The sequence below is a fragment of the Gadus chalcogrammus genome, chromosome 18, assembly GCF_026213295.1.
Source record: "Gadus chalcogrammus isolate NIFS_2021 chromosome 18, NIFS_Gcha_1.0, whole genome shotgun sequence".
NCBI classification, from domain to species: domain Eukaryota; kingdom Metazoa; phylum Chordata; class Actinopteri; order Gadiformes; family Gadidae; genus Gadus; species Gadus chalcogrammus.
This window is the reverse complement of record NC_079429.1, coordinates 3,572,318-3,596,704: the sequence shown is the minus strand read 5'-3', so window position 1 is coordinate 3,596,704 and position 24,387 is coordinate 3,572,318. Positions and strand designations below refer to the sequence as shown.

Sequence of the window (24,387 nt, the reverse complement as noted above, 5' to 3'; positions counted from 1 at the left end):
CGACGGCTTGACTTTCGCGCCGGCGGTAAACGTTTCCATGGTAACAGCGATCTCAAACAATGAAGGTCGACTGTCTAGATTAAGTTATCCTGCAGCCTGCAGCCGGCCTCTAGGGGGTATCAGTACAGCAGCACCGCAGCCGGCCTCTAGGGGGCAGCATCAATGCCACATTTATCAAACATTTTCGACGAAGAACCTAACCTGCAGTCAGCTCCGGTCTAAACATCAAAGATGGCGGAACTGGAAATAAAACGTCTGGAGTATTTATCTTTGGTGTCCAAAGTATGTACGGAGTTGGAGAATCATCTCGGAATCAGCGAGAAGGATCTTGGTGAGTGGAGGTTGGCTCGGGGTTTTATGTGTGTTTAGCGTTTCTTTACGTATGCAAGTTACCCTCATCTGAATCGTTTACTGTAACATCACTAACCTGCAGCTGAACTTAGAGCTCACGTTTTTCATTCTCTCTTAAAGCGGAATATATCATCAACCTCGCTGAGAAACACACGACATTTGACAGCTTTAAAGCGGTTCTTCTGAAGAATGGAGCTGATTTCGCAGTAAGTGTCCGCACCCCTTCACCTTTTAATGTCCCCTCAGAGGGGTCTTGTATGTGTGTTGTGTGTGCATGTGAGGATATGCAGTGGGTTAACATGCTGTTTGTCTTCCACAGGATACCCTCATTGGTAACCTACTCAGGCTCATCCAAACCATGCAAGCCCCCCCATCTACAAGCAGAGGTAAACCCACAATCCATAACACAACACGACGTCAACACAACTGGTGTCGCTGGGGTCTTAACGTCTTCTCTGTGTGATTGACAGGGTCCGAGGCCAAACCAAAGAGTGATAAGGACAAGCTGAAGGACGTGTTCCCCGCTCTCTGCAAGCCAGACGACCCCATGTGGAAGGTGTGCTCCGACCTAACCACGTTTCTTTTATGTGTGGAGATTTAAAAATCCGCTGTCTCATACCATGAGAGTGGGTGTTTGCATGTTTTAGATGAGCCTGAGCAGGGCGAAATGTGTCTCAGGAGGTATAGCGGGTTGGCTGGTAACCGGAAGGTTGCCGGTTCGATCCCCGGCTCCACCTAGCTAGTGTGTCAAGGTGTTCCTGAGAAGATGCGTCACCCTGACTGCCCCCGAAGAGCTGGCTGTCGCCCTGCGTGACACTGCCGTCTTTGTGAAAATGTGTGCACGAATGGATGAATGTCAGGCAATATTGTGAAGCGCTTTGTGTGGCCAGAAAAGTTTAGAAAAGCGAAATAACTTACTCTAGTCCATTTACAATATACCATGCCTAAGGTTTTCTGTGCCTCCAGGTTGCCCCTCCACAGCGGGAGAAGGACGATGAGAGTGTGGCGGCAGCGGCTATGAAGGAGCTGGAGATGCTGATGCCCAGCGCAGGCGCCAGCAGCAGCAGCACCAGCAGCAAGAAGAAGAACAGGTGGGATGTTATGAAATGTAATGTACACACTTATTGTATGTTATACGTCCTTGCACTTAATAATATTACTTAGCATTTTGTAATGTCTTATCCTAGCTATCTTTGTTGAATGGATTAATCTAGCGATTGTTAGTGCTTGGCAGTACTAACAATTCTATGAACATCCCTACTGTACCGACAGTGATATATTGTTGTTTCTGTTCTTCTGACAAATGTACTTATTGTAATTCGCTTTGGGTAAAAGAGTCTGCTTAATGCCCTTAATCTAAATGTAAGATAGAGACTTAAAGCTCTCTAGGAGATTTATGTATAATGTAAAACCGATTCCACTAGCATACGACTTCTTCAAGAGAATCAGTTACAAGAGAACGGAAATGTTTTATTTTACTATTCTACTGCTCTCTGTAGTCTAGTGTGGTGGTTATGCTGAATCCCAGCATAAAGGCGTTGTGTTTGAACCCTGAGGTCCACTGTCTACCTTCCTGAGCCAGCTCCTGAACCGGCTCACTAATGACCGGCTCTCTGTGGATAACAGCAGAACCACATGATGGTGGCTCAGAGCTAGACCGTTCCTCTAGTCTGGACTGAGCACGGTTCTTCAACTGCAGGTGGGACCAGGAGCCGCCCGGGCACGCCAGGCGAGAGCGGGAAGCGGGCCGAGGTAACGGGCGCCCTCGCTCCCGCTCCCGCTCCCGGTCCCGCTCCCGTTCCCGGTCCAGGGAGCGGGACGGCGGCGGCGGCTTCAAGCGCCATGGGAAGCGGGCGTCCCGCTGGAGCAACCGCAGCCCCAGCCCGCGCCGCGACCGCACCCCCAGCCCGCGCCGCGAGGCCGAGGGGGACCACGGGAAGGAACCGGAGGAACGGGACCCGAACCGCTTCAACGACCAGATCGTGGACCGCCCCCCGCCCGACGAGCCGGTGGTGGGGGACATCTACAACGGGAAGATCAGCAGCATCATGCAGTTCGGCTGCTTCGTCCAGCTGGAGGGGCTGAGGTCAGTGGCAGCGTTCTGTTTCTGTCTTCATGGTTCGCTGCCTGCATTGAGCCACAGCTCCAATGGGAACGTCAGCCTCCCTGTGCATCCATTGGGATGCCTCAGTCCATGGGGCTGGGTTTAACATTCAACAGCTTTTATTTCAGTGATTTCTGTACGACCGTTAGCTATAAGTGAGTGTAATGCGCTTAGATCTGTTCTATTGGATGCGCCTGGCTCTGTGAGACCCACTGCTCCTCCTACTGGCCAATCAGGGTGTCTCGTCCCTGATTGGTTTGCGTTATTAATCTTGGTTGCCAATCACAGGTGTGTGAAATGCCACCCCCTCTTCTCAATGACGGCGGAAGTATGGAGGCAGGGAGCAGATAGGGGAGATGTTTGGGCATCTTCCCTGTCTCTCTCTTGACGACGCTGGACTCTTACAAAGATCACATTTTATGCAGTAGAGATAAAGGCTTTTTGCCCCACGATGACGGTGACGTGCATGCGGACCAACACGTAGGTAACGTTGTGCGCGCCTTTTGCAGGAAGCGTTGGGAAGGCCTGGTGCACATCTCGGAGCTCCGTAAAGAAGGGCGCATCGCAAACATGTCCGACGTGGTCACCAAGGGCCAGAAGGTGAAGGTCAAAGTGCTGTCGTTCACCGGCACCAAGGCCAGTCTCAGCATGAAGGTGAGGACCGCCACCGGGGGTCAGGGCAGTTGGCCTCTGTTTGGATTCAATCCTCTCTTATCATCGGATATCTCTGCCTTTTACTCCTTTTCTCTCCCTGCTCATATCGAGCATTCACCAAACCACATGATGAGGGAGAGAGCGGGGCCAATGAGGCCTAAATATCTGTCGATAAAAGAGTTATTGAACATTCATCTATCACCCCCCCCCCCCCCCCCCCCCCCCCCCTTCAGGACGTGGACCAGCACACGGGAGAGGACCTGAACCCCAACAGGAGGAGGAACATGGACCTGGGGCCGGCGGACGAGGCCATGAGGAACCCGGACCGGCCCGTGGACCCCAGCGTTCTGGAGCTGGAGGAGAACCCCATGGAGCGCAAGAGGCTGTCCAAGATCACCGACCTGGAGAAGTGGGAGATCAAGCAGGTAGGCCACCTCCCTACTGTTACGGTATGGTAGCGTGTGCTTAGGCTAAGGGCTTGTTCACACTACCTCAGACTGCGTTATGCAAATATACGCAAGGACACTGTCCAATGAAATCGCCTTTGTAATGCAACCCGGAAAAACACATGGATACGTCAAAAAGCACCCATCCGTCGACGGACCCATGTAGTGTGAACACGGCGTAAGGGCTTGTTCACACTACCTCCGTCCATCGACGGATCTCATTGACTTTGCATGGGGCGCTCACGAAGTGCATTGTGGGTCCGTCCGTCCATGTGGCTCCGTGGCCTGCGTCAAAAAGTTGAGAAATGTTCAACTTTTCAGGCAGCGCCGGATCCGTCAGCCAATCAGATCGCGGTTATGCAAATACACTCCATGCGTTTCATGGATCCATTTGGCAATAACAAGCAGGAAGAAGCAGGAAAAATCCGGCCGTTACGGTATATATTTTCAAAGAAATGTGGAATAATAGGATTGTTTTTAGTCACCTGTTGTTGTTTGTGTCCTCTTTTGTATCAATATCCACACATCGGCTTAGTAGAGGGAGGCGATTTGATTGGCTGTAGTATGCGTCTACAAAGACTAGTCCCCTATACGTCAGACACGCCCTCGGCCATCCGCCGACGGACGCATGTAGTGTGAACAACAAGGCGTAAGGTTTAGTACTGACGTCACACAGAGGGGGCGGTGTTGAGGGGCTCATCACAGTGAGTAGCAACAGCTGAGGGGGCAGGACTCTCAGAGTTTGAGACCGAGGGGAGAGTCTCAGGAGTCAGCCAGTGAGAGTCCGGTAAAGGAAAGTAACCCGAGGGACACACGTTGCGCAGACATTTCGGTAAGGGAACACTTTTGTATATATATATATATATATATATACACACACGGTGAATTAAAAGACTGGATCAAGGCGCGGGCTGGTCAGCGGGACTGACGGTTCACCCAACCGGGACGAGGAGCCAGTGCAGAGTGTGAGTGTGAGAAACTGAGCTGTTCGCCTACGGTGGTTGTGGACCTGTGGTGGTTGTGGACCTGTGATGAGCCCCTCGCACCTAACCCCCCCGAGCTGGTTGTCATGGTTGTCCCCGCCGTCTGTCTGTGAATGTGTGCATGAACGGGTGAATGTGAAGCAATATTGTAAAGCACTTTGAGTGGCCACTCGTTAAAGAAGCGCGGTATAAATGCAGACCATTTACCATTTAATAGTAAATCTGTCTCCTCCTCCTCCTCCTTAGATGATCGCGGCTAACGTGCTTCCAAAAGAGGAGTTCCCCGAGTTCGACGAGGAGACGGGAATCATGCCCAACATTAACGACGAAGAGGGTAAGGCTTCGTCTTCATGTCCCGTCTCTGCTCCGTCTATGGTGAGTCTGCGTTGGAAGTGAAGAATGTAAACCGGTTGTCCATGACCTGCTGGGCCCAACAGATGAAGACCTGGATGTGGATCTGGTGGAGGAGGAGCCTCCGTTCCTGCGTGGACAGACCAAGTGGACCATGAACCTGAGTCCTGTTAAAATCGTTAAGGTAAACATGGGATGTTTATCTCCTCAAAACAGCGATGCAACCGTAAAACATGCATTGCATTGCTGATGTACTGTATATGTTCTGATGTGTGTACCGATGTGTGTACCGATGCATGTACTGATGCTTGTACTGATGCATGTACTGATGTACTAACTGATGTACTCTATGTTCTGATATCTTGAGTCAAACCAGCAGGCGTCTGTCCCCTTGCTCCATCGTTGACGTCATTCCTAATCACAGCCTTCTTGCGTTGTTTCACTAGTCTGGGTATCGCCAGACCAAGATCAATCGTAGATTGCACGTTGGTCTGGGGAGGCTATTGTTTCACATCACTTGACATTTCATGTGTCTTCTGTATGTCTACATACTGATGTATGTGCTGATATAATGAGTCAAACTAGCAGACGTCTGTCCTCTTGCTCTGTGGTCCGCTACATCATTCCGAATCACGCCCTCTTTGCGTTGCTTCACGTCCCCTGACGTGTCCCGTGTCCCGTGTCTCGTGTCCCGTCCTCCAGAACCCGGATGGCTCCCTGTCCCAGGCGGCCATGATGCAGAGCGCCCTGGCCAAGGAGAGGCGGGAGGTGAAGCAACAGGTCCGGAACGTGGAGATGGACTCCATCCCCACGGGCCTCAACAAGAACTGGATCGACCCCATGCCCGACTGTAAGCCCCGCCCCCCATGCCCGCCTGTAAGCCCCGCCCCCATGCCAGACTCTAAGCCCCGCCCCCATGCCAGACTCTAAGCCCCGCCCCCGAACCTGACTCTACGCCCCGTACTCATGCAAGCCCCGCCCCCATGCCCGACCGCGACCGTACGCCCCCGACTACAGTCAGAATGCTGTCCAAACGGTAACGTAAAAGCTGATTCTGAATTGTAAAAGTCACTGAAACGTCCGTTTCACTAAATCACAAATTAGACGGAACTGAACAGGTGGTTGTCGTAGAATCTGCGCTGCATTTTCAAGCGTCGTCAATGAGAACCAGTTCCCTCAAATCTCTCATGTTAGTTTGTATTTATTGCTCGGCAGTTAATTAAAATGGCGGCCGGGGGGAAGGAAGTGAGCGAGGGGGGGGGAGGGGGGGGGGCAGGATGATGGATCAGAAGCTAATGAAAAGCAGAAAGCGATCCGTCTCGGACCAGATCCTGGGTTGCGGCCGCACCGCTGGACTCGGAGATGTCTTATCAGGGCCGGGGAGTGGGCTGGAGATCTGGAGCGGGCTTAATGTGTGTTGGGGTCTGGATCTCGTCATGGCCCGGGGGGTCAAGCATGAGCTCATGTGGGAGACCAGCTCCTGCTGCTCCCAGACCCGCTGGTGAGTCACGGGGAACGCAGACGGAGCCGTGAAGGAAGTGATAATCATTCAGAGTGGCCTGACTAAAAAGCCATAGCAGGGTCGAGTCGGATCCGGCCGGAACTGGTCTTTATCTTCCTCTTCAGTAGAGAGCCAACAACAACGGCTTCATAGGGTAGTGGATAGCCAAATGTGTCATAGACTTTGGTCCTTATCGCAACACAATCTCTCTAAAGACATTGTCACACAAAATGCAAATGTAGAATCCGGCTCTGGTAGTCTGTCTAGCTGCCATATTATACCACCAGACTACCACATTAGCCGTTACAAGCCGTTTGAAATCTGCTTCTTCGGACACCACAATTGGGCGTGTCCACCTAGGTGTATGACTGATAGATGAGCAACGCTTGCTGCGGTCCACTGGGTAGGCCGGTAGACTGATCTATCCAGCATACATCTAGGTGGACACGGCCACTTATGTCGTCAGAAGAGGCAGATTTTCAAAACGGCTTGTAACGGCTAATCACTCTCACACCTGGTGGTATAATATGTCACCTGTTAAACATCAGTTCCTCGTGATAACGTGTTAAACGTCGGTTCCTCGTGATAACGTGTTAAACGTCGGTTCCTCGTGATAACGTGTTAAACGTCGGTTCCTCCTGATAACGTGTTAAACGTCGGTTCCTCCTGATAACGTGTTAAACGTCGGTTCCTCCTGATAACGTGTTAAACGTCGGTTCCTCCTGATAACGTGTTAAACGTCGGTTCCTCCTGATAACGTTTTAAACGTCGGTTCCTCCTGATAACGTGTTAAACGTCGGTTCCTCCTGATAACGTGTTAAACGTCGGTTCCTCCTGATAACGTGTTAAACGTCGGTTCCTCCTGATAACGTGTTAAACGTCGGTTCCTCCTGATAACGTGTTAAACGTCGGTTCCTCCTGATAACGTGTTAAACGTCGGTTCCTCCTGATAACGTGTTAAACGTCGGTTCCTCGTGATAACGTGTTAAACGTCGGTTCCTCGTGATAACGTGTTAAACGTCGGTTCCTCCTGATAACGTGTTAAACGTCGGTTCCTCCTGATAACGTGTTAAACGTCGGTTCCTCGTGATAACGTGTTAAACGTCGGTTCCTCCTGATAACGTGTTAAACGTCGGTTCCTCGTGATAACGTGTTAAACGTCGGTTCCTCCTGATAATGTGTTAAACGTCGGTTCCTCCTGATAACGTGTTAAACGTCGGTTCCTCCTGATGACGTGTTAAATGGCCGTACCTCGTGACAACGTGGGCTCTCCCTCTGCAGACGAGGGGCGGCAGATCGCGGCCAACATGCGGGGGATCGGGGCCATGCCCGTGGATCTCCCCGAGTGGAAGCGCTACGCCTTCGGGGGGAACCAGATGTCCTACGGCAAGAAGACGGAGCTCACCATCCTGGAGCAGAGAGCCAGCCTGCCCATCTACAAGCTGAAGGAGGAGCTGGTCCAGGTAGGAGGTTCCACCACACAGGCAGTCTGCCTCTCTGCTGCTTTGGAAGACTGAACAGATGGGTATGGAAAATAAGAACACTAAAGAAGAACGGTTTCTACAGCAAACATTTGCCCCCAAAATGTATACACCGAAATGCCCTTAAAATGTACACTTTTAATTTCTTAAGTTTATTGCATGTAGCACGTATTGTAAATAATGTCCCCATATTGCAGATTTCCATTTATTTACCTTTTTTTATATTAATTTATGTTTTTAATATACCGTTTTGTTTTACCTTACCCTTTTGCACGATTTAGAATGTATTCATTGTAAATATTACTTATTTGACCTTATTTTATCCTTTTGTTCTTATTGCACTCTTTATGCCTGGCACATATTTTGAAATTGTCAATAAAGTTGACTTTTACTTTCAAGAAGTCATTGCTCCTCAATGATCCGTTAAACCATTGTTTCTAATAAAAAAGGTAAGCTTTAATGAGAGACTTGACTAGAACACGTTTTGAGCAGAAACAACCATGTCCTTATATTCCCACAGGCCGTCCACGACAACCAGATCCTGATCGTTGTCGGGGAGACGGGGTCCGGGAAGACCACCCAGATCACCCAGTACCTGGCGGAGGCGGGCTACACCGCCCGGGGCAAGATCGGCTGCACCCAGCCCCGTCGAGTGGCCGCCATGTCCGTGGCCAAGAGGGTGTCTGAGGAGTACGGCTGCTGTCTGGGCCAGGAGGTGGGCTACCTGAGGGTCTTACTGCTACGGGGTCTTACTGATGCAGGGTCTTACTGCTACACAGGGTCTTACTGATTGATTAATTGAAATTCAATTTTTATCGATTGAAATTCTTTATTGACGCATGCACAAAGGTAAGCATGCAAATGTACATCAGGTCGAAAGGATAGCACAAATAATCCCATGGTCTTATTTCCATTGTGGTCCCTTTTGTAGTGTTAGCACATTGAACCGCTAGAGCTCATTGAACTGCTTGATGTAAGAAATGCGCTACACAAATAAAATTGCCTTGCCTTGCCTTAGCATGTATATATGTGTATATAAGCAAGTGTGCTACAGGGTCTGGAGGGTCTTACTGCTGCAGGGTCTTACTGCTACCTGAGCGTCTTACTGCTTCAGGGTCTCACTGTCTGGGCTAGGAGGTTGGACCGTCGACAGGCCGCGTCTGGGTCGTGATGAATGACGGTCAAAGCCAGTGGGAGCCGTTTGATTGAAGGTGTGTCCCGTCTCCGTCCTCCCAGGTGGGCTACACCATCCGCTTCGAGGACTGCACCAGCCCGGAGACGGTCATCAAGTACATGACCCACGGCATGCTGCAGAGGGAGTGCCTGCTGGACCCCGACATGACCCTGTACTCCCTCATCATGCTGGACGAGGCCCACGAGAGGACCATCCACACCGACACGCTGTTCGGCCTGCTCAAGAAGGTAGGCAGGGCCCTCCGTGTGGGGCCCCTACTCTGGAGGAGAGGGTGGGGCCCCCCGACTCTGGAGGAGAGGCTGGGGCCTCGGTGTGGGGCCCCGACTCTGGAGGAGAGGGTGGGGCCTCTCTGTGGGGCCCCGACTCTGGAGGAGAGGCTGGGGCCTCGGTGTGGGGCCCCGACTCTGGAGGAGAGGGTGGGGCCTCTGTGGGGGGCCCCGACTCTGGGGGAGAGGCTGGGGCCTCTCTGTGGGGCCCCGACTCTGGGGGAGAGGGACGGGCCTCTGTGGGGGGCCCCGACTCTGGGGGAGAGGCTGGGGCCTCTCTGTGGGGCCCCTGACTCTGGAGGAGAGGGTGGGCCCTACCTGTGGGGCCCCGACTCTGGAGGAGAGGGTGGGGCCTCTGTGTGGGGCCCAGACTCTGGAGGCGGCAGTAACAGCATTAGCACTAGTAGTAGCAACAGTAGCAGCATAAGCGTTACCAGCAGCAGCGTTAGCACTAGAAGTAGCAACAGTAGCATCATTAGCACTAGAAGTTGCAACAGTAGCAGCTAAAGCACTAGTAGTAGCAGCAGCACCAGCATTAGCACTAGTAGCAGCACTAGTAGCACTAGAAGTAGTAGCAGCAGCAACACTAGTAGGTGCAGAAGTAATAGTAGCCCTAGTAGCAGCGGCAGTAGTAGCAAGCAGCAGCAACAGCTGGGGTGTTTGTCTCCCAGCCAAACTGCTCTGGGATCTGTGTCGGATCCCCAATGTCTGAGAAGACAGATGTGGATCTGCGTGTGGTGGATACATGCGTCTGTTGAGTAGCGGCAGTAACATTATTTAGTACTTGTAATAAACATGAACGCCACCCGCTCTGCTCTGCGTTCAGACGATCCTGAAGCGCAAAGACCTGAAGCTCATCGTGTCGTCGGCCACGCTGGACGCGGTCAAGTTCTCCCAGTACTTCTTCGAGGCTCCCATCTTCACCATCCCCGGGAGGACCTTCCCCGTGGAGGTCCTGTACTGCAAGGAGCCCGAGACGGACTACCTGGACGCCGCCCTCATCACCGTCATGCAGATCCACCTCACAGAGCCCCCAGGTGAGACCCAGGTCCTAAAGGCTCCAGGTCTGGGTTAGGTTAGGGTTATTAAAGGTTCTCCTCCTCACTGCGACGCAGGTCCTAAAGGCTCCAGGTCTGGGTTAGGTTAGGGGTTTTAAAGGTTCTCCTCCTCACTGCGACGCAGGTCCTAAAGGCTCCAGGTCTGGGTTAGGTTAGGGCCGGGGTATAAGATGTTCTCCACTTCACTGAGACCAAGGTAAGACCCAGGACGCCCACATCAGGAGATTCGATCCAGTTCAACTGAAGTAAATTAGTTTTTCTGTGGGAAACCTTGTTGGCACGTGGCCACACTGTATGTGGGTCGCATGATTTGTGTTAGGCTGGTCTCTTTTTTTTAAGTTAATATCCCAGAATACTTTTTTACTTTCGTGTTTGCCTCAACGTGGTGTCTTGACAAGTCGGGGGGGGGGGGAGAGGAGAGGAAAGGAAAGGATAGGATGACAGCTGATGACAGACAGACAGCTGTTTATGTTGTCAGCTCTGTCACTTGACGCAACAATAAAATAAAAGCACCTGGTCAAATCCGTCTTCTCTGCCTCCCCTCTTCCCCCTCTCCTCCTCCTCCTCCTCCTCCTCCTCCTCCTCCACTCCCCAGGGGACGTCCTGGTGTTCCTCACGGGTCAGGAGGAGATCGACACGGCGTGTGAGATCCTGTACGAGAGGATGAAGTCCCTGGGGCCAGACGTCCCGGAGCTCATCATCCTGCCCGTGTACTCGGCCCTGCCCAGCGAGATGCAGACCCGCATCTTCGACCCGGCGCCCCCGGGCAGCAGAAAGGTACACGCTGCCTTTCAGGACTTGGCGTTAACCCCCCCCCCAGCCGAACGGTAGCGGCTCGGAGCAAAGCTTCAGGACGGAGTGTGGAAATGAAAACGATTGAATCTGCAGGACTCAGGAGTTGGGGATGGGATCCGGGAGTGTGGAATGTGATCCCGGAAATTAAAACCATTTAATCTGTGGATAAATCGGTTCATCTTTCATCGCAGTTCCTTTATCAAAGGGGCTCATGTCATGCCACTAGGTGTGGGTGTGACCAGCTGGTAAAAGCCGTTAGGAAATCATTCCTTAGCTGTGCCGTAGCGACATCACAAGTGGGAGTGTCCACCCAGATATACGAAGGATAGATAGAACAACGTTTGCTACGGTCCACTGGGTAGGCTGGTAGACGAAGACGATGGTTTTCAAACGGCTTGTGCCAGCTAATCACACCCACACCTGGTGGCATGACGTGAGCCCTTTAAATCATAATTGATCATAAAAAAAAATCTGGTTCTTCCTGTCAGGTGATCATCGCCACCAACATCGCGGAGACGTCCCTCACCATCGACGGGGTCTACTACGTGGTGGACCCGGGCTTCGTCAAGCAGATCGTCTACAACTCCAAGACGGGCATCGACCAGCTGGTGGTCACGCCCATCTCACAGGTGGGGCCTGCAAGAGCTGCTGCTCACCTGGGGGTCTGTGGTCGCTACACATGGGGGGGTGTGGTCACTACACCTGGGGGGGTGGTCACTACACCTGGGGGGGGGGGGGTGGTCACTACACCTGGGGGGTTGGGGGGGGTGGTCACTACACCTGGGGGGTTGGGGGGGGTGGTCACTACACCTGGGGGGTTGGGGGGGGGGGTGGTCACTACACCTGGGGGGTTGGGGGGGGGGGGGGTGGTCACTACACCTGGGGGGTGGTCACTACACCTGGGGGGGGTGGTCAATACACCTGGGGGGGGGTGGTCACTACACCTGGGGGGGGGTGGTCACTACACCTGGGGGGGTGTGGTCACTACACCTGGGGGGGGGGTGGTCACTACACCTGGGGGGCAGTGGTCACTACACCTGGGGGGTTGGGGGGGGTGGTCACTACACCTGGGGTGGGGGGTGGTCACTACACCTGGGGGGTTGGGGGGGGTGGTCACCTCACCGGGGGTGGGGGGTGGTCACCTCACCGGGGGTGGGGGGTGGTCGCTACACCTGGGGTTGGGTGATGGAAGAGTATTCCCATGTGACTGAACGGTATTCCCATGAGGACTCCACTGTATTCCCATGAGACTGAACGGTATTCCCATGAGGACTCCACTGTATTCCCATGTGACTGAACGGTATTCCCATGAGGACTCCACTGTAATCCCATGAGACTGAACGGTATTCCCATGAGGAGTCCACTGTATTCCCATGAGACTGAACGGTATTCCCATGAGACTGAACGGTATTCTCATGTGGACTCTCCTGTATTCCCATGAGACTGAACGGTATTCCCATGTGTGTGTGTGGTCCAGGCCCAGGCCAAGCAGCGTTCCGGCCGTGCCGGCAGGACGGGTCCAGGGAAGTGCTACAGACTGTACACTGAGAGGGCCTACAGAGACGAGATGTTGACCACCAACGTTCCCGAGATCCAGAGGACCAACCTGGCCAGCACCGTGCTGTCCCTTAAGGTCAGCCCGGCGCCTTCTGTACTTTCTCCTCTACTTTTTCAGAGACGGATAAGTCTACTCCTCGTTGTAATATGTATACAAGAATTGAGTTGAGACCGATTCTGAACTATATCCCTGTTGGTGTGGAACAGACGTCCTGACTAGGGATCGACCGATATGGATTTTATTTAGGGCCTTAGCCGATGACCGATTCGGGGTGCCGATCTTCTTGAGCCGATATTTGGAGCCGCTACTGCTTTTGCTAAAAATGACACAATGATGATAATAAATGTTACAAGCAGGGTGTCCGAGCATCCTTAAAAAGTCTTAAATTCATGTTTCTAAATTTAAGGCCTTGAAAAGTCTTAAATTCGTTACAAATGTATGCTGGTCTTAAATACTGTAGCTCAAGTTCTTCAATTTGTTGGGGCATTATTTTTCTCGTGGTACTTTTCAGGAAGGACATGTAGAGATGCTTCTTTCTTGCTAGCTGCATATATAAACGATCATCTGCGTGCTTGCTAGCTAGCCTGCGACAATGGGTAGGTGAATGAGTCTCATTGAACGACAAACATGCTATGCTTGGGTTATAATACCTCGGGATCCCCCCCACCATTGCGTGTTTTTATGTCTTAAATTTCATTCAAGGTGGTATTAAAAAGGTCTTGAAACGTCTTAAATTTGACTTGCTGAAACCTGCAGATACCCACCAAAAGTCTCAATTAACCCTTTTATTTTTTTATTTATTTTTTTCCGGACATATCGGTCGATCACTAGTCCTGACCACCTAGTTGTGGCCAAAGCTCAAGTTGTGGTTGCTGAATACCTAGACCTTGATCAAACGTCCCTCTGTTGGTGCTCAGGCCATGGGGATCAACGACCTGCTGGCCTTCGACTTCATGGACTCGCCCCCCATGGAGACGATGATCATGGCCATGGAGCAGCTCTACACCCTGGGGGCTCTGGACGACGAGGGCCTGCTCACCAGGCTGGGCCGAAGGGTGAGGCGAACCCTTCGGATGAATCATGAACCTGTGCTTCAATAAGCTGATGACTCAACTAGGGATGGGCACCAGTAGTAAATTCCAAACTCGAATTCCTCGAGGATCAATCGAGTACTCGTTTAAAACAAATCTATTTTTAGAATGCAACTCATCTGCAGCAGGAATAGGCCTGATGATGAACGGCAATATTACCAACCAAACACGTAATGCTTATTCTCAATCAAAACAGTCATATAGTTATATTATGTTATATAGTACCGGTATTCATTATTTATTTTTGCAAATGTTCAAAAACACATTTTCCTTTTTTTTTTTGCTTCAGAAAGCTTGTGTGTGTGTGTATATGCAAACCTGAGTTTGCCAGATGCCCAATCTAAGTCTCAAAGGTTCAGTTGCAAGAATATACGTAGATGATATGTTATATTTGTCTATAGTCTAGGAAGGTGCTGAGAAAGTTTTGTATGCGCTTCATTTAGCGGTGAATATCTCAACTGTTATAGACTAATATGACCCCAGTGAACAACATGGGATGTGTGACAAAATCTCTATCCGGGACGAAAGTCCTGAAAATGACCTGAAAACAGGTGACACTAGTATCACACTACGTGGTGAATGGGACTTTTTTTTTCCTTTATAGATATTCTCATACTTTTTTACCGGATGAATCTTCATATTAAGAGAAATACTTTTTGTATTACACTTTGTCTAAAAAATGTAAACAAATATGCAAATGAGGCAATATCTCATTCAATATGCGTAGCCTACATATAAATCCTAGAGGTCCTGGATGCGATTTGTATGCACTTCATTTAGCGAAGATTATCTCAACTGTTATAGACTAATATGACCCCAGTGAACAACGTGGGAAGTGTGAAAAAATCTCTATCCGGGGCGAAAGTCCTGAAATTGACCACAATAGGTGACACTAGTATCACACAAGGGAATGGGACTTTTTTTCCTTTATAGATATCTTCATACATTTCTACCAGATTAATCTTCATACTAACAGAAATACTTTTTGTATTACACTTTGTCTAAAAAAAAATAATAAAATATGCAGTTGAGATATTCTCAAACTGCATATCACCAAAAACGTTCTCAGCACCTAGACTACTGGTAGCATTCATCAGGTCCATGACGCTGGCCTCTCTCTCCTCTAACGTTGGTCTCTCTCCTCCTCCCACGTTGGCCTCTCTCCTCTAACGCTGGTCTCTCTCCTCCTCCCACGTTGGCCTCTCTCCTCTAACGCTGGTCTCTCTCCTCCCACGTTGGCCCCTCTCCTCTAACGCTGGTCTCTCTCTCTCCTCCCACGTTGGCCTCTCTCCTCTAACGCTGGTCTCTCTCCTCCTCCCACGTTGGCCTCTCTCCTCCTCCCAAGTTGGCCTCTCTCCTCCCACGTTGGCCTCCCCCCTTTAACTCTGGTCTCTCTCCTCCTCCCACGTTGGCCCCTCTCCTCTAACACTGGTCTCTCTCCTCCTCCCACGTTGGCCCCTCTCCTCTAACGCTGGTCTCTCTCCTCCTCCCACGTTGGCACCTCTCCTCTAACGCTGGTCTCTCTCCTCCTCCCACCTTTAACTCTGGTCTCTCTCTCTCTCCTCCCACGTTGGCCTCTCTCCTCTAACGTTGGTCTCTCTCCTCCTCCCACGTTGGCCTCTCTCCTCTAACGCTGGTCTCTCTCCTCCTCCCACGTTGGTCTCTCTCCTCTAACGCTGGTCTCTCTCCTCCCACGTTGGCCTCTCTCCTCTAACGCTGGTCTCTCTCCTCCCACGTTGGCCCCTCTCCTCTAACGTTTGCCTCTCTCCTCCTCCCACCTTTAACTCTGGTCTCTCTCTCTCTCCTCCCACGTTGGCCCCTCTCCTCTAACGCTGGTCTCTCTCCTCCTCCCACGTTGGCCCCTCTCCTCTAACGCTGGTCTCTCTCCTCTAACGCTGGTCTCTCTCCTCCTCCCACGTTGGCCTCTCTCCTCTAACGCTGGTCTATCTCCTCCTCCCACCTTTAACTCTGGTCTCTCTCTCTCTCCTCCCACGTTGGCCTCTCTCCTCTAACGCTGGTCTCTCTCCTCCTCCCACGTTGGCCTCTCTCCTCTAACGCTGGTCTCTCTCCTCCCACGTTGGCCCCTCTCCTCTAACGCTGGTCTCTCTCCTCCCACGTTGGCCTCTCTCCTCTAACGCTGGTCTCTCTCCTCCTCCCACGTTGGCCTCTCTCCTCTAACGCTGGTCTCTCTCCTCTAACGCTGGTCTCTCTCCTCCCACGTTGGCCTCTCTCCTCTAACGCTGGTCTCTCTCCTCCTCCCACGTTGGCCTCTCTCCTCTAACGCTGGTCTCTCTCCTCCCACGTTGGCCCCTCTCCTCTAACGCTGGTCTCTCTCCTCCCACGTTGGCCTCTCTCCTCTAACTCTGGTCTCTCTCTCTCCTCCCACGTTGGCCCCTCTCCTCTAACGCTGGTCTCTCTCCTCCTCCCACGTTGGCCCCTCTCCTCTAACGTTTGCCTCTCTCCTCCTCCCACCTTTAACTCTGGTCTCTCTCTCTCTCCTCCCACGTTGGCCTCTCTTCTCTGACGTTGGTCTCTCTCCTCCTCCCACGTTGGCCTCTCTCCTCTAACGCTGGTCTCTCTCCTCCTCCCACGTTGGCCTCTCTCCTCTAACGCTGGTCTCTCTCCTCCAGATGGCTGAGTTCCCTCTGGAGCCCATGCAGTGTAAGATGCTCATCATGTCCGTCCACCTCGGCTGCAGTGAGGAGATGCTCACCATCGTCTCCATGCTGTCCGTGCAGAACATCTTCTACAGACCCAAGGTGCACCTCCGGCTTCTTGGCCTGAACCACAGCCTTGTTAAGCACTGGATCCTGATCCGTCAGTGTTCCAAAGATGTGCGTTCTTTTTAAACCACGCGACACCTCTCCTATTAAAAAACTTTACGGATCCAACATTAAAAACAGATGTCAGACTACATTCGACCAGATGTTTTCTCGACAAAGCACAAACGATATGCTCAAAGCACCGTGGAAGGATATATTTAAACTTCAGTTGATTAAGTCGATAAAGAACTCGTTATACATTAAAGTAGGCTAATATCCAATCCTTGTTGGTAACTGATTTAGCCTGCCCCCTGTCACATGTTAGTTTCAATAACAGGACATCTGTTCGTGGGTCAACCCTGACTGAATCCCATTCCCATCGTCGTGCTATCGTGTTGTTGGTTCTACCACATGTGGAGCGAACAGAAACCCAGCAGGTCTGGTGATCCGTCACGACGGCTTGCATCCTGTTCCCTGACCCCTAGTGGTCCACCTGGGACGGGCCTTCTGCTGGGTCCGTATAAGAACCACGAGTCTCTCTCTCCCAACAGGACAAGCAGCCGCAGGCCGACCAGAAGAAGGCCAAGTTCTTCCAGCTGGAGGGGGACCACCTCACGCTGCTGGCCGTCTACAACTCCTGGAAGAACAACAAGTTTGCCAACCCCTGGTGCTTCGAGAACTTCATCCAGGCGCGCTCCCTGAAGCGAGCGCAGGACATCCGCAAGCAGATGCTCAGCATCATGGACAGGTAGCATCATCGGCGTCTGGTGGATCCGTTGATCCGTTGATCCCCTGAACTCGTTTTGAGTGTGGAGGGGGGGGGGGGGGGTTCGGTGTTCCGCTCCTCAAACGTTCCCGTCTCTCCGCAGACACAAGCTGGACGTGGTGTCGTGCGGCAAGGCCATGATGCGCGTGCAGAAGGCCATCTGCAGCGGATACTTCCGGAACGCCGCCCGGAAGCACCCGCAGGAGGGCTACCGCACGCTGATCGACCAGCAGGTGGTCTACCTGCACCCCTCCAGCACGCTGTTCAACCGACAGCCCGAGTGGTGAGGACGCCACGTCTCTTGTTTGTGGTTCAGAGACCTCGACGTTGCCCTTAGTTTCAGTGAAAACGGCCACATTTGAGTTAATTTAATCTTTATGATTGTTGCTTAAAAATACTAATTTCATGGGGAGGTTCACCGGGCAGAGTGCGTACCCTGAAGGCCCAGTCCTTACCGGAGCAACTTGGGTTTGATTCCTGCCCGTGGTACTTTGCTGCATGTCTTCCCCTTTCTCTCCCATACCTTCCTGACTTCACATTTCATTCATTTCATGGATCAAATCCCCTCTGTCTCCCCCAGGCTGGTGTACCACGAGCTGGTGCTGACCACCAAGGAGTACATGAGGGAGGTGACCACCATCGACCCGCGCTGGCTGGTGGAGTTCGCCCCGGCCTTCTACCGCGTGGGCGACCCCACACGCCTCAGCAAGCAGAAGAAGCAGCAGCGCCTGGAGCCTCTCTACAACCGATACGAGGAGCCCAACGCCTGGAGGATCTCCAGGGCCTTCAGGAGGCGCTGAGGAGCCCAACGCCTGGAGGATCTCCAAACAGCCTGGAGGTCTGAGTTGACCCAGGCCTGGAGGACCTCCAGAACTCCTGGAAGATCTACCGGGCCTTCAGGAGGAGCTGAAGAGCCCAATGCCTGGAGGATCTCCAACCGCTTGGAGGACCTGCAGACCTGGAGGTTTGAGGAGCCCGACGCCTGGAAGATCTCCAGACCTGAGACCCAGGCCTGGGGGATCTGCTCCTGTTCTGTTTATTTATTGTATATAATTCAGACCCTGTCTGATAGTAAAGACGCTCTGTTCCATCTTGGTTCGTGTTGCCTTGGTCGAGCTCCTAGCTTAGATCTGCTATGAGGCTAAGTCCACTCAGATTTTAAATCTCCCAATGTTTATCCTTCAAAATGAAACATATACGATTTTTTTCTACTTTTTGTATATTTAATCTGTAAACGTGTGATTTGATTGTTTGAACAGTGAATTGTTGTCCTGGTGGTTGGAGGATGAAATACACACTTCCACACTTGAAGTCGCCTGTGGATGTTGTCTCATGATGGGCCCCCCCGTCCAGAACCAGCATCCATGCATTTAAACCAAAGAAACACTGCTCGTAGAGTAGTAATATGGGTCTTTATTAGGCAATCTCTTAACCACAGTCATGTTTATGGATTGAAGCTCTTAAAACGCAAAACAAATACAAAATAAGAAAAATCCCTAATGTGATTAATTTAAAAACAAGAACAAAAGAAAAAGAGAAATTCACCATAGCTTTATATACAAGTGGGTGGGGGTGGATCAGGTGGGGGGTGGGGGTGGAGCAGGTGGGGGGGGGGGGTGCCGGGGCATGTGCAACAGCTGCAGGGGTGGCGATAAGGTGGTGTACGATGATGACAACGAAGACGATGCCAGTGGCGGGGAGGGGAGGGGAGGGGGGGGGGGGGTGAAGGTACCTGGGTGGGGCGTAGCGGGTGGGGGGGAGGGGGATTAGTACATGTAGCCTTTGGAGTAGGGCTGCTGGGGGCCCATGTTGTTTTGGGGAGCCTGCTCCGGGCCGGGGTACGGCGTTGCCTCGTCCAGGTGGGACAGGGGCACCGTGTCCTCCTCGTTCACGTAGCGCTCGAACTCGCCCTTCAGGCTCGGCCGCTGGTTGTCCGGGAAGGCCAGCGAGATCAGCGCCTCCGGCTCGCACACAAACTTGTAAACGTAGCGCTCCCCGGCGACCTGGACCAAGAAGGGATAACTCTGATCAGTAAGGAGGCAAGGTGCGGCGATTACTTTGATAACGACGGGGAGGGGGCGTTATAATTTAATAACCGGGTCTGGAGGTCCATAGCAGCACTACAAACAATGTATACTGTAACTACCGAACATTTGTAAGCACGACACTAAAACAGTGAGCTACAAGCACCATTGGAGAATATTTTAAGCAGATTTTAATATTTGAGGAGGATAAAAAGCCAATATTGGAAAGATGAAAGTAAACTGTTGTAACTGGTACAAGCGAATGTACGTCAGCTTTTTTAAACGATACCCAAGATGGCTGCTTATGTCTTGTCCATAACATGACCTATTAAGGATATATAAATATGAATCTGTGTATATAAATATAGACATTCATTGTGGTCTTGGTGTTTCATAATAATCGAGACAGACATGATAAAGGAGATCCGTACAACACAGATTTGACTTTAACGTCAAAGTTGTGGGCCTGGGCTGCGGTTCATCCTTCAGCCACTAGTCGGCGACACGAGGCAGGATTTGCACCGCATCCCATTATGCAATTAATCGTCATGAGTAGGCCTACTGATGGGGGGACGTGCGGGTTTTATTACAGCATGGGCATAACGACTGACTTTCGGGTTTTATATTTCTTCCTCCGTTTGATATATTGACATTAAAATAATTGGGTTTGATGTCGTATTAGGGAGATGGGTAGATTTAAACAGATAGATAAATGGATCCTCTTTAGTCCCCCGAGAGGAAATTGAGAGTTTATAATACAAAAGTAAATGTCGTAAAAGTCAATATCAAATCGCTCCCGGTCGGCTGTGAATGAGGAAACTTTGATTCTTCTAACCCTTTTGGTGTATGGAATGAGTGTAATCGTGTTGTGTACCTTCTGCATGATGCCCTTCTCGTAGTAGTAGCGCAGAGAACGGCTCAGCTTGTCGTAGTTCATGGCCGGACGGTTCTTCTGCATACCCCACAGCCGCGCCACCTGGGAATGGGGGAGGAGAGGGAGAAGGAGGGAAGGGAGGAGATTTGGTTAGTACTCGTCCAGGTAAGGGTGTCAGGTCAGCTGGTCTGGGGTCTGGGATGAAACTTCACGGTTGACAAGACCTCTTTGGGTGATCGGGGCGGAGAATGGGGTCTTGATCGAACCATGAACGCTGATCGTGATCAGGGCTTTATCGGTTCTTTAATTTCATGGGACTGAACCTTTCCTCCCTTTTCCTCCGTTTAATCCACCCCAGCCCCTAATCCCATGAAGGACCCACTTCCCTCTTCGGACACTAGGGGGTTCTCCGCGACCAGACCTCCTCCCTCTCCCTCTCCCTCCTCACGCTAAACAAACGGCCCATGCCCGCGCGTCCCGCCCCGACATGTGGATCCACATCCTGTGTGTGGGTGTCAGCCGTTAGCATGTGACCGTAGCCAGAGCCCCGGTGTCTCTGAACCAGAGTCGCACCGCCACACCAGGATTTACACTCACAACCTCCGGGTGAACTCCCCGCTGACAACCGCTCCGCTACGCTCTCTCCCCTCCCCCTCCCTCACTCTGCTCCTCCTCCCTCCCATCTCCCCTCTCCCTCTGCTCCTCACCCTCCCTCTGCTCCTCACCCTCCCTCTGCTCCTCCTCCCTCCCTCCGCTCATCTCTTCCCATCCCTCTCCTCCCTCCCTCTCTCCCCTCCCCATCTCTGCTCCTCCCTCCCTCTCTCCCCTCCCCCTCCCTCTGCTCCTCCTCCCTCCCTCTCTCCCCTCCCCATCTCTGCTCCTCCCTCCCTCTCTCCCCTCCCTCTGCCTCTCCTCCCTCCCTCTCTCCCCTCCCCTCCCCTCCCTCTCTCCCCTCCCCTCCCTCCCCATACCAGAGAAGACCTCCGCTCTGCCAGCAAGAGAGTAAATCACGGCTTGGTAGCAGTTGTGAATGAATGTCGTGTTAACCGACATCTAGCCTGTGGGCTTAGCGAGATGGGGGGGGGAGAGGGGTACAGGGGGGTATGTCGGGGGGGGGGGGGGGCGGAGTACGACGGAGGCACGGACACTCATGTTGCAGGAGTTCTTCTCTGACTGAGTGCACCACTTTCACACATAATTGCTCTTTTAAAACTCTTCGGCCCCATTCATTTTTAATGCACAGTTCAAAAGTAAAATGGAAAATGCAATACGGTATGGGGGGGGGGGGTCAGGGGCCCTGACAGTCTGACCGCCGACCAATCAGGGGGCAGACTCGGGCGTATGACGAGGCAGGGCGGGAAGGTGTGTCGACGTGTGTGTGTGTGTGTGTGTGTGTGTGTGTGTGTGTGTGTGTGTGTGTGTGTGTGTGTGTGTGTGTGTGTGTGTGTGTTGAATAATGAATGGGGACTAATGGATACAGGTCTGAGGACTAAACCGCGTCTCCATCACTCTTCGGACTTTGCTGCAGAACAACCTGCTGCCATGAACCCATGGAGGGGAACACTCTAAATAAATCTATACTAACTCAACGTTTGGTGGCCCGCGCCACAGACACACTGTAAACACACCGCTTCTGTTCCCAGTCCAAGGGATTGGGATAGGCCCAGCTTAAGTCCAGACGCCCAGTAGACTCCGGAGGGTAATCAATCGGTTCAGTCGTCCGAAATACTCAGCCATGATGTCGGGGGAAACAATCGATACGCACGCACAGGCACACACACACACACCGACGCAGACGTCAGGTCAAAGGTCGCTCGTCATGTCTCCACAAACACACACACACACAGAACCCATCTGAGGCAGACCTCAGGTCAAAGGTTAAAGGTCGCCGGCCGTAGAGCCCCTACCTCTTCGGGCTCGATGAGCTTGAACTCCATGCCGCGGCCGGTCCAGGCGATGAAGTTGGAGTTGCCCGGGTCGTCCAGTAGGGCCACCAGGAACTGCCAGAGCTGCAGGGAGCCACGGCGCTGGTAGGGCGTGCCCTCGCGGAAGACCCCGCCCCCCTCCTGCTTCACCTCGCCTGCACACAGAGGAGGTGGAACGCGACATTAGAGGAGGAAGGGGCATTCAGCAGGTGGTGAAGGTCACTGAGCAGGTCATGAAGGTCACTCAGCAGGTCATGAAGGGCACTCAGCAGGTCATGAAGGTCACTTAGCAGGTCATGAAGGGCACTCAGCAGGTCATGAAGGGCACTCAGCAGGTCATGAAGGTCACTCAGCAGGTCATGAAGGTCACTCAGCAGGTCATGAAGGGCACTCAGCAGGTCATGAAGGTCACTCAGCAGGTCTTGAAGGTCACTCAGCAGGTCATGAAGGCCACTTAGCAGGTCATGAAGGGCACTCAGCAGGTCATAAAGACCTATCAGGGTCACTCAGGATCAGAAAGATGCAGATCTGTCTTTCTTCTGCTTCTTCCTTCTATTCCAATTAACGGTTTGGGCGGGTGGGCACCCCGGGGGCCAAGCAGGTGGGCCCCCTGCCCCAAGGCAGGGACCATTGAGGCCCTCTGGTCGAGGCTGATTGGTCTGCCAACGTAAACCCTGACGCAGAACCAGATCAGGTTCTCGACTGCGTCGAAGCGACTGCGTGGTCTTTGCGTCGCGCCAACGTCCCACCATAGCTCTACCTAAAAGGAGCAGCAGGAGGCCAGACCACACCACTCTGGGAAAGCGCAGGTCGGTATCCAGACGGGGTCTGGTGCCGTCACAGCAGCTGCGTTGGGTTTTCTCGTTACTCCTCCTGAGTCATAGGTTCAGGGCCCGTTTTGGGAGGTCGTTTTATTTGCAATTAAGTTTATAGGCCATCGCACATATCGGATCGTTTCTAAATAGAGTACTTAAGAACTAACAAGCAAAAAGCAGATCCAGGTGACTCCGGTTATGGGAGTGAGAGACCTTTTGGAAGGGGTTATCCAAAGTTGCAGTCGGCTTTTGTTCTCTACGTTTAAATCTGACCTCATATTCCGATCAGATATCAATGAACAGGTTACGTCATGCTGTCATGATCATATCACGACACCGCGCGTATCCTGGTGACACTGACGGATCGTGTTGAAGGAGGAACAGCAGAGACCGTGAACCCTGCAGTGTGAACGACATGTGCCAGCGGTTCACAGAGGTACGCACATGCACGGAGGGGGATATATGTTTATCTGTGAAATTGGTTATTTACAGGTTATAGGATACGCTGTGTGCAGAGTGTGGGAACCTGAGGACCGGGGCTAGGTTACTAGTGAGGTCCGTGAGAGAGCTGGCACACACACACATGCGCACGCACGCACACACACACACTGACACTCGCACACTCACACATGCACACACCCGCAATCACACACACATACTGACACTTGCACACTCACACATGCACACACCCGCAATCACACACAGATACTCGCACACACATACATGCACACACTCGCACACACACACACTGCATTAGTCTCTTTCTTTCTTTTTCTCTCTCTCTCTCTCTCTCTCTCTCTCTCTCTCTACCAGCCCAGGAGGGCCCGCGGGCGACCCTGTAACCCCAGCCAACTGCTGCACAATGGGAAAGAAATAAGCTGCAATTCAAATTCAAATGCCAATTGTGTAATCCCTCCTGCAGAGCATCGTGACCTTTCGTCTCTCCCAGCTCCTTCTCAAACCGAGGGGCACCTTAGCGTGTTCTTAGCGTGTCGCACGCCAGCGGAGGCGTGCGTTCATCTGGACGCGACGCTGCCCCACCAGCTCATGCTCCGGCCGTGTTCCTCTTCGGCGGTTCAGTGAGTCATCAATAACCACCGCAGGGGTGCCTAGCCAAGCGGATGGTATGCTAAGCTAGTCGTTGTGGTAATGTGTGTGTGTGTGTGTGTGTGTGTACGTGCATGGGTTTGTGTGTGTGTGGGTGCGTGAGTGATTGTGTATACCTTCAAACTTCTCTGGAACCACGCGGGAGTCATTTTCGAACAGATACCCTGTAAGACAAAAGAGGACGTTGTTGGAGGAGTTTCCAGCAACCAAAATTGGACCCGGGCCATACTCTGAATAACATCCCTTCACAAACACGAGCGCTATCCAGCGTGAATGATAT

At 52.2% G+C, this 24,387-nt stretch overlaps 2 protein-coding genes across 3 annotated transcripts in view; one reads left to right on the top strand and one right to left on the bottom strand.

Annotated features, from left to right (window-relative positions):
- The first annotated feature begins 200 nt into the window (after positions 1-200).
- LOC130371027 (ATP-dependent RNA helicase DHX8-like) lies at positions 201-18,788 on the top strand. 2 transcript variants are annotated; one of them, XM_056576635.1, is made up of 23 exons: positions 201-331; positions 472-557; positions 671-737; positions 822-907; positions 1,318-1,442; positions 2,051-2,437; positions 2,965-3,109; positions 3,343-3,534; positions 4,785-4,872; positions 4,976-5,073; positions 5,592-5,739; positions 7,672-7,853; positions 8,392-8,595; positions 9,117-9,293; positions 10,159-10,369; positions 10,986-11,167; positions 11,674-11,814; positions 12,663-12,818; positions 13,661-13,798; positions 16,465-16,593; positions 17,148-17,344; positions 17,466-17,645; positions 17,943-18,787. In XM_056576635.1, exons 1-23 carry the CDS (start codon positions 232-234, stop codon positions 18,160-18,162), a joined length of 3,639 nt encoding a protein of 1,212 aa, XP_056432610.1. In that variant the 5' UTR covers positions 201-231; the 3' UTR covers positions 18,163-18,787. The 2 variants fall into 2 exon arrangements, with proteins under 2 accessions (XP_056432610.1, XP_056432611.1); XM_056576636.1 differs by having other exon boundaries at positions 229-331; positions 8,392-8,586; positions 9,108-9,293; positions 17,943-18,788.
- Positions 18,789-19,128: 340 nt separating this feature from the next.
- Positions 19,129-24,387, bottom strand: part of LOC130371743 (ETS translocation variant 4-like) — a 7,636-nt gene continuing 2,377 nt past the window's right edge. The window contains exons 4-7 of the mRNA XM_056577602.1: positions 24,224-24,271; positions 22,168-22,340; positions 20,261-20,362; positions 19,129-19,365 (exon numbers count right to left, since the gene is read on the bottom strand). Of these exons, the coding sequence (XP_056433577.1) occupies positions 19,129-19,365; positions 20,261-20,362; positions 22,168-22,340; positions 24,224-24,271 (560 nt within the window). The remainder of the gene's footprint in view (positions 19,366-20,260; positions 20,363-22,167; positions 22,341-24,223; positions 24,272-24,387) is intronic.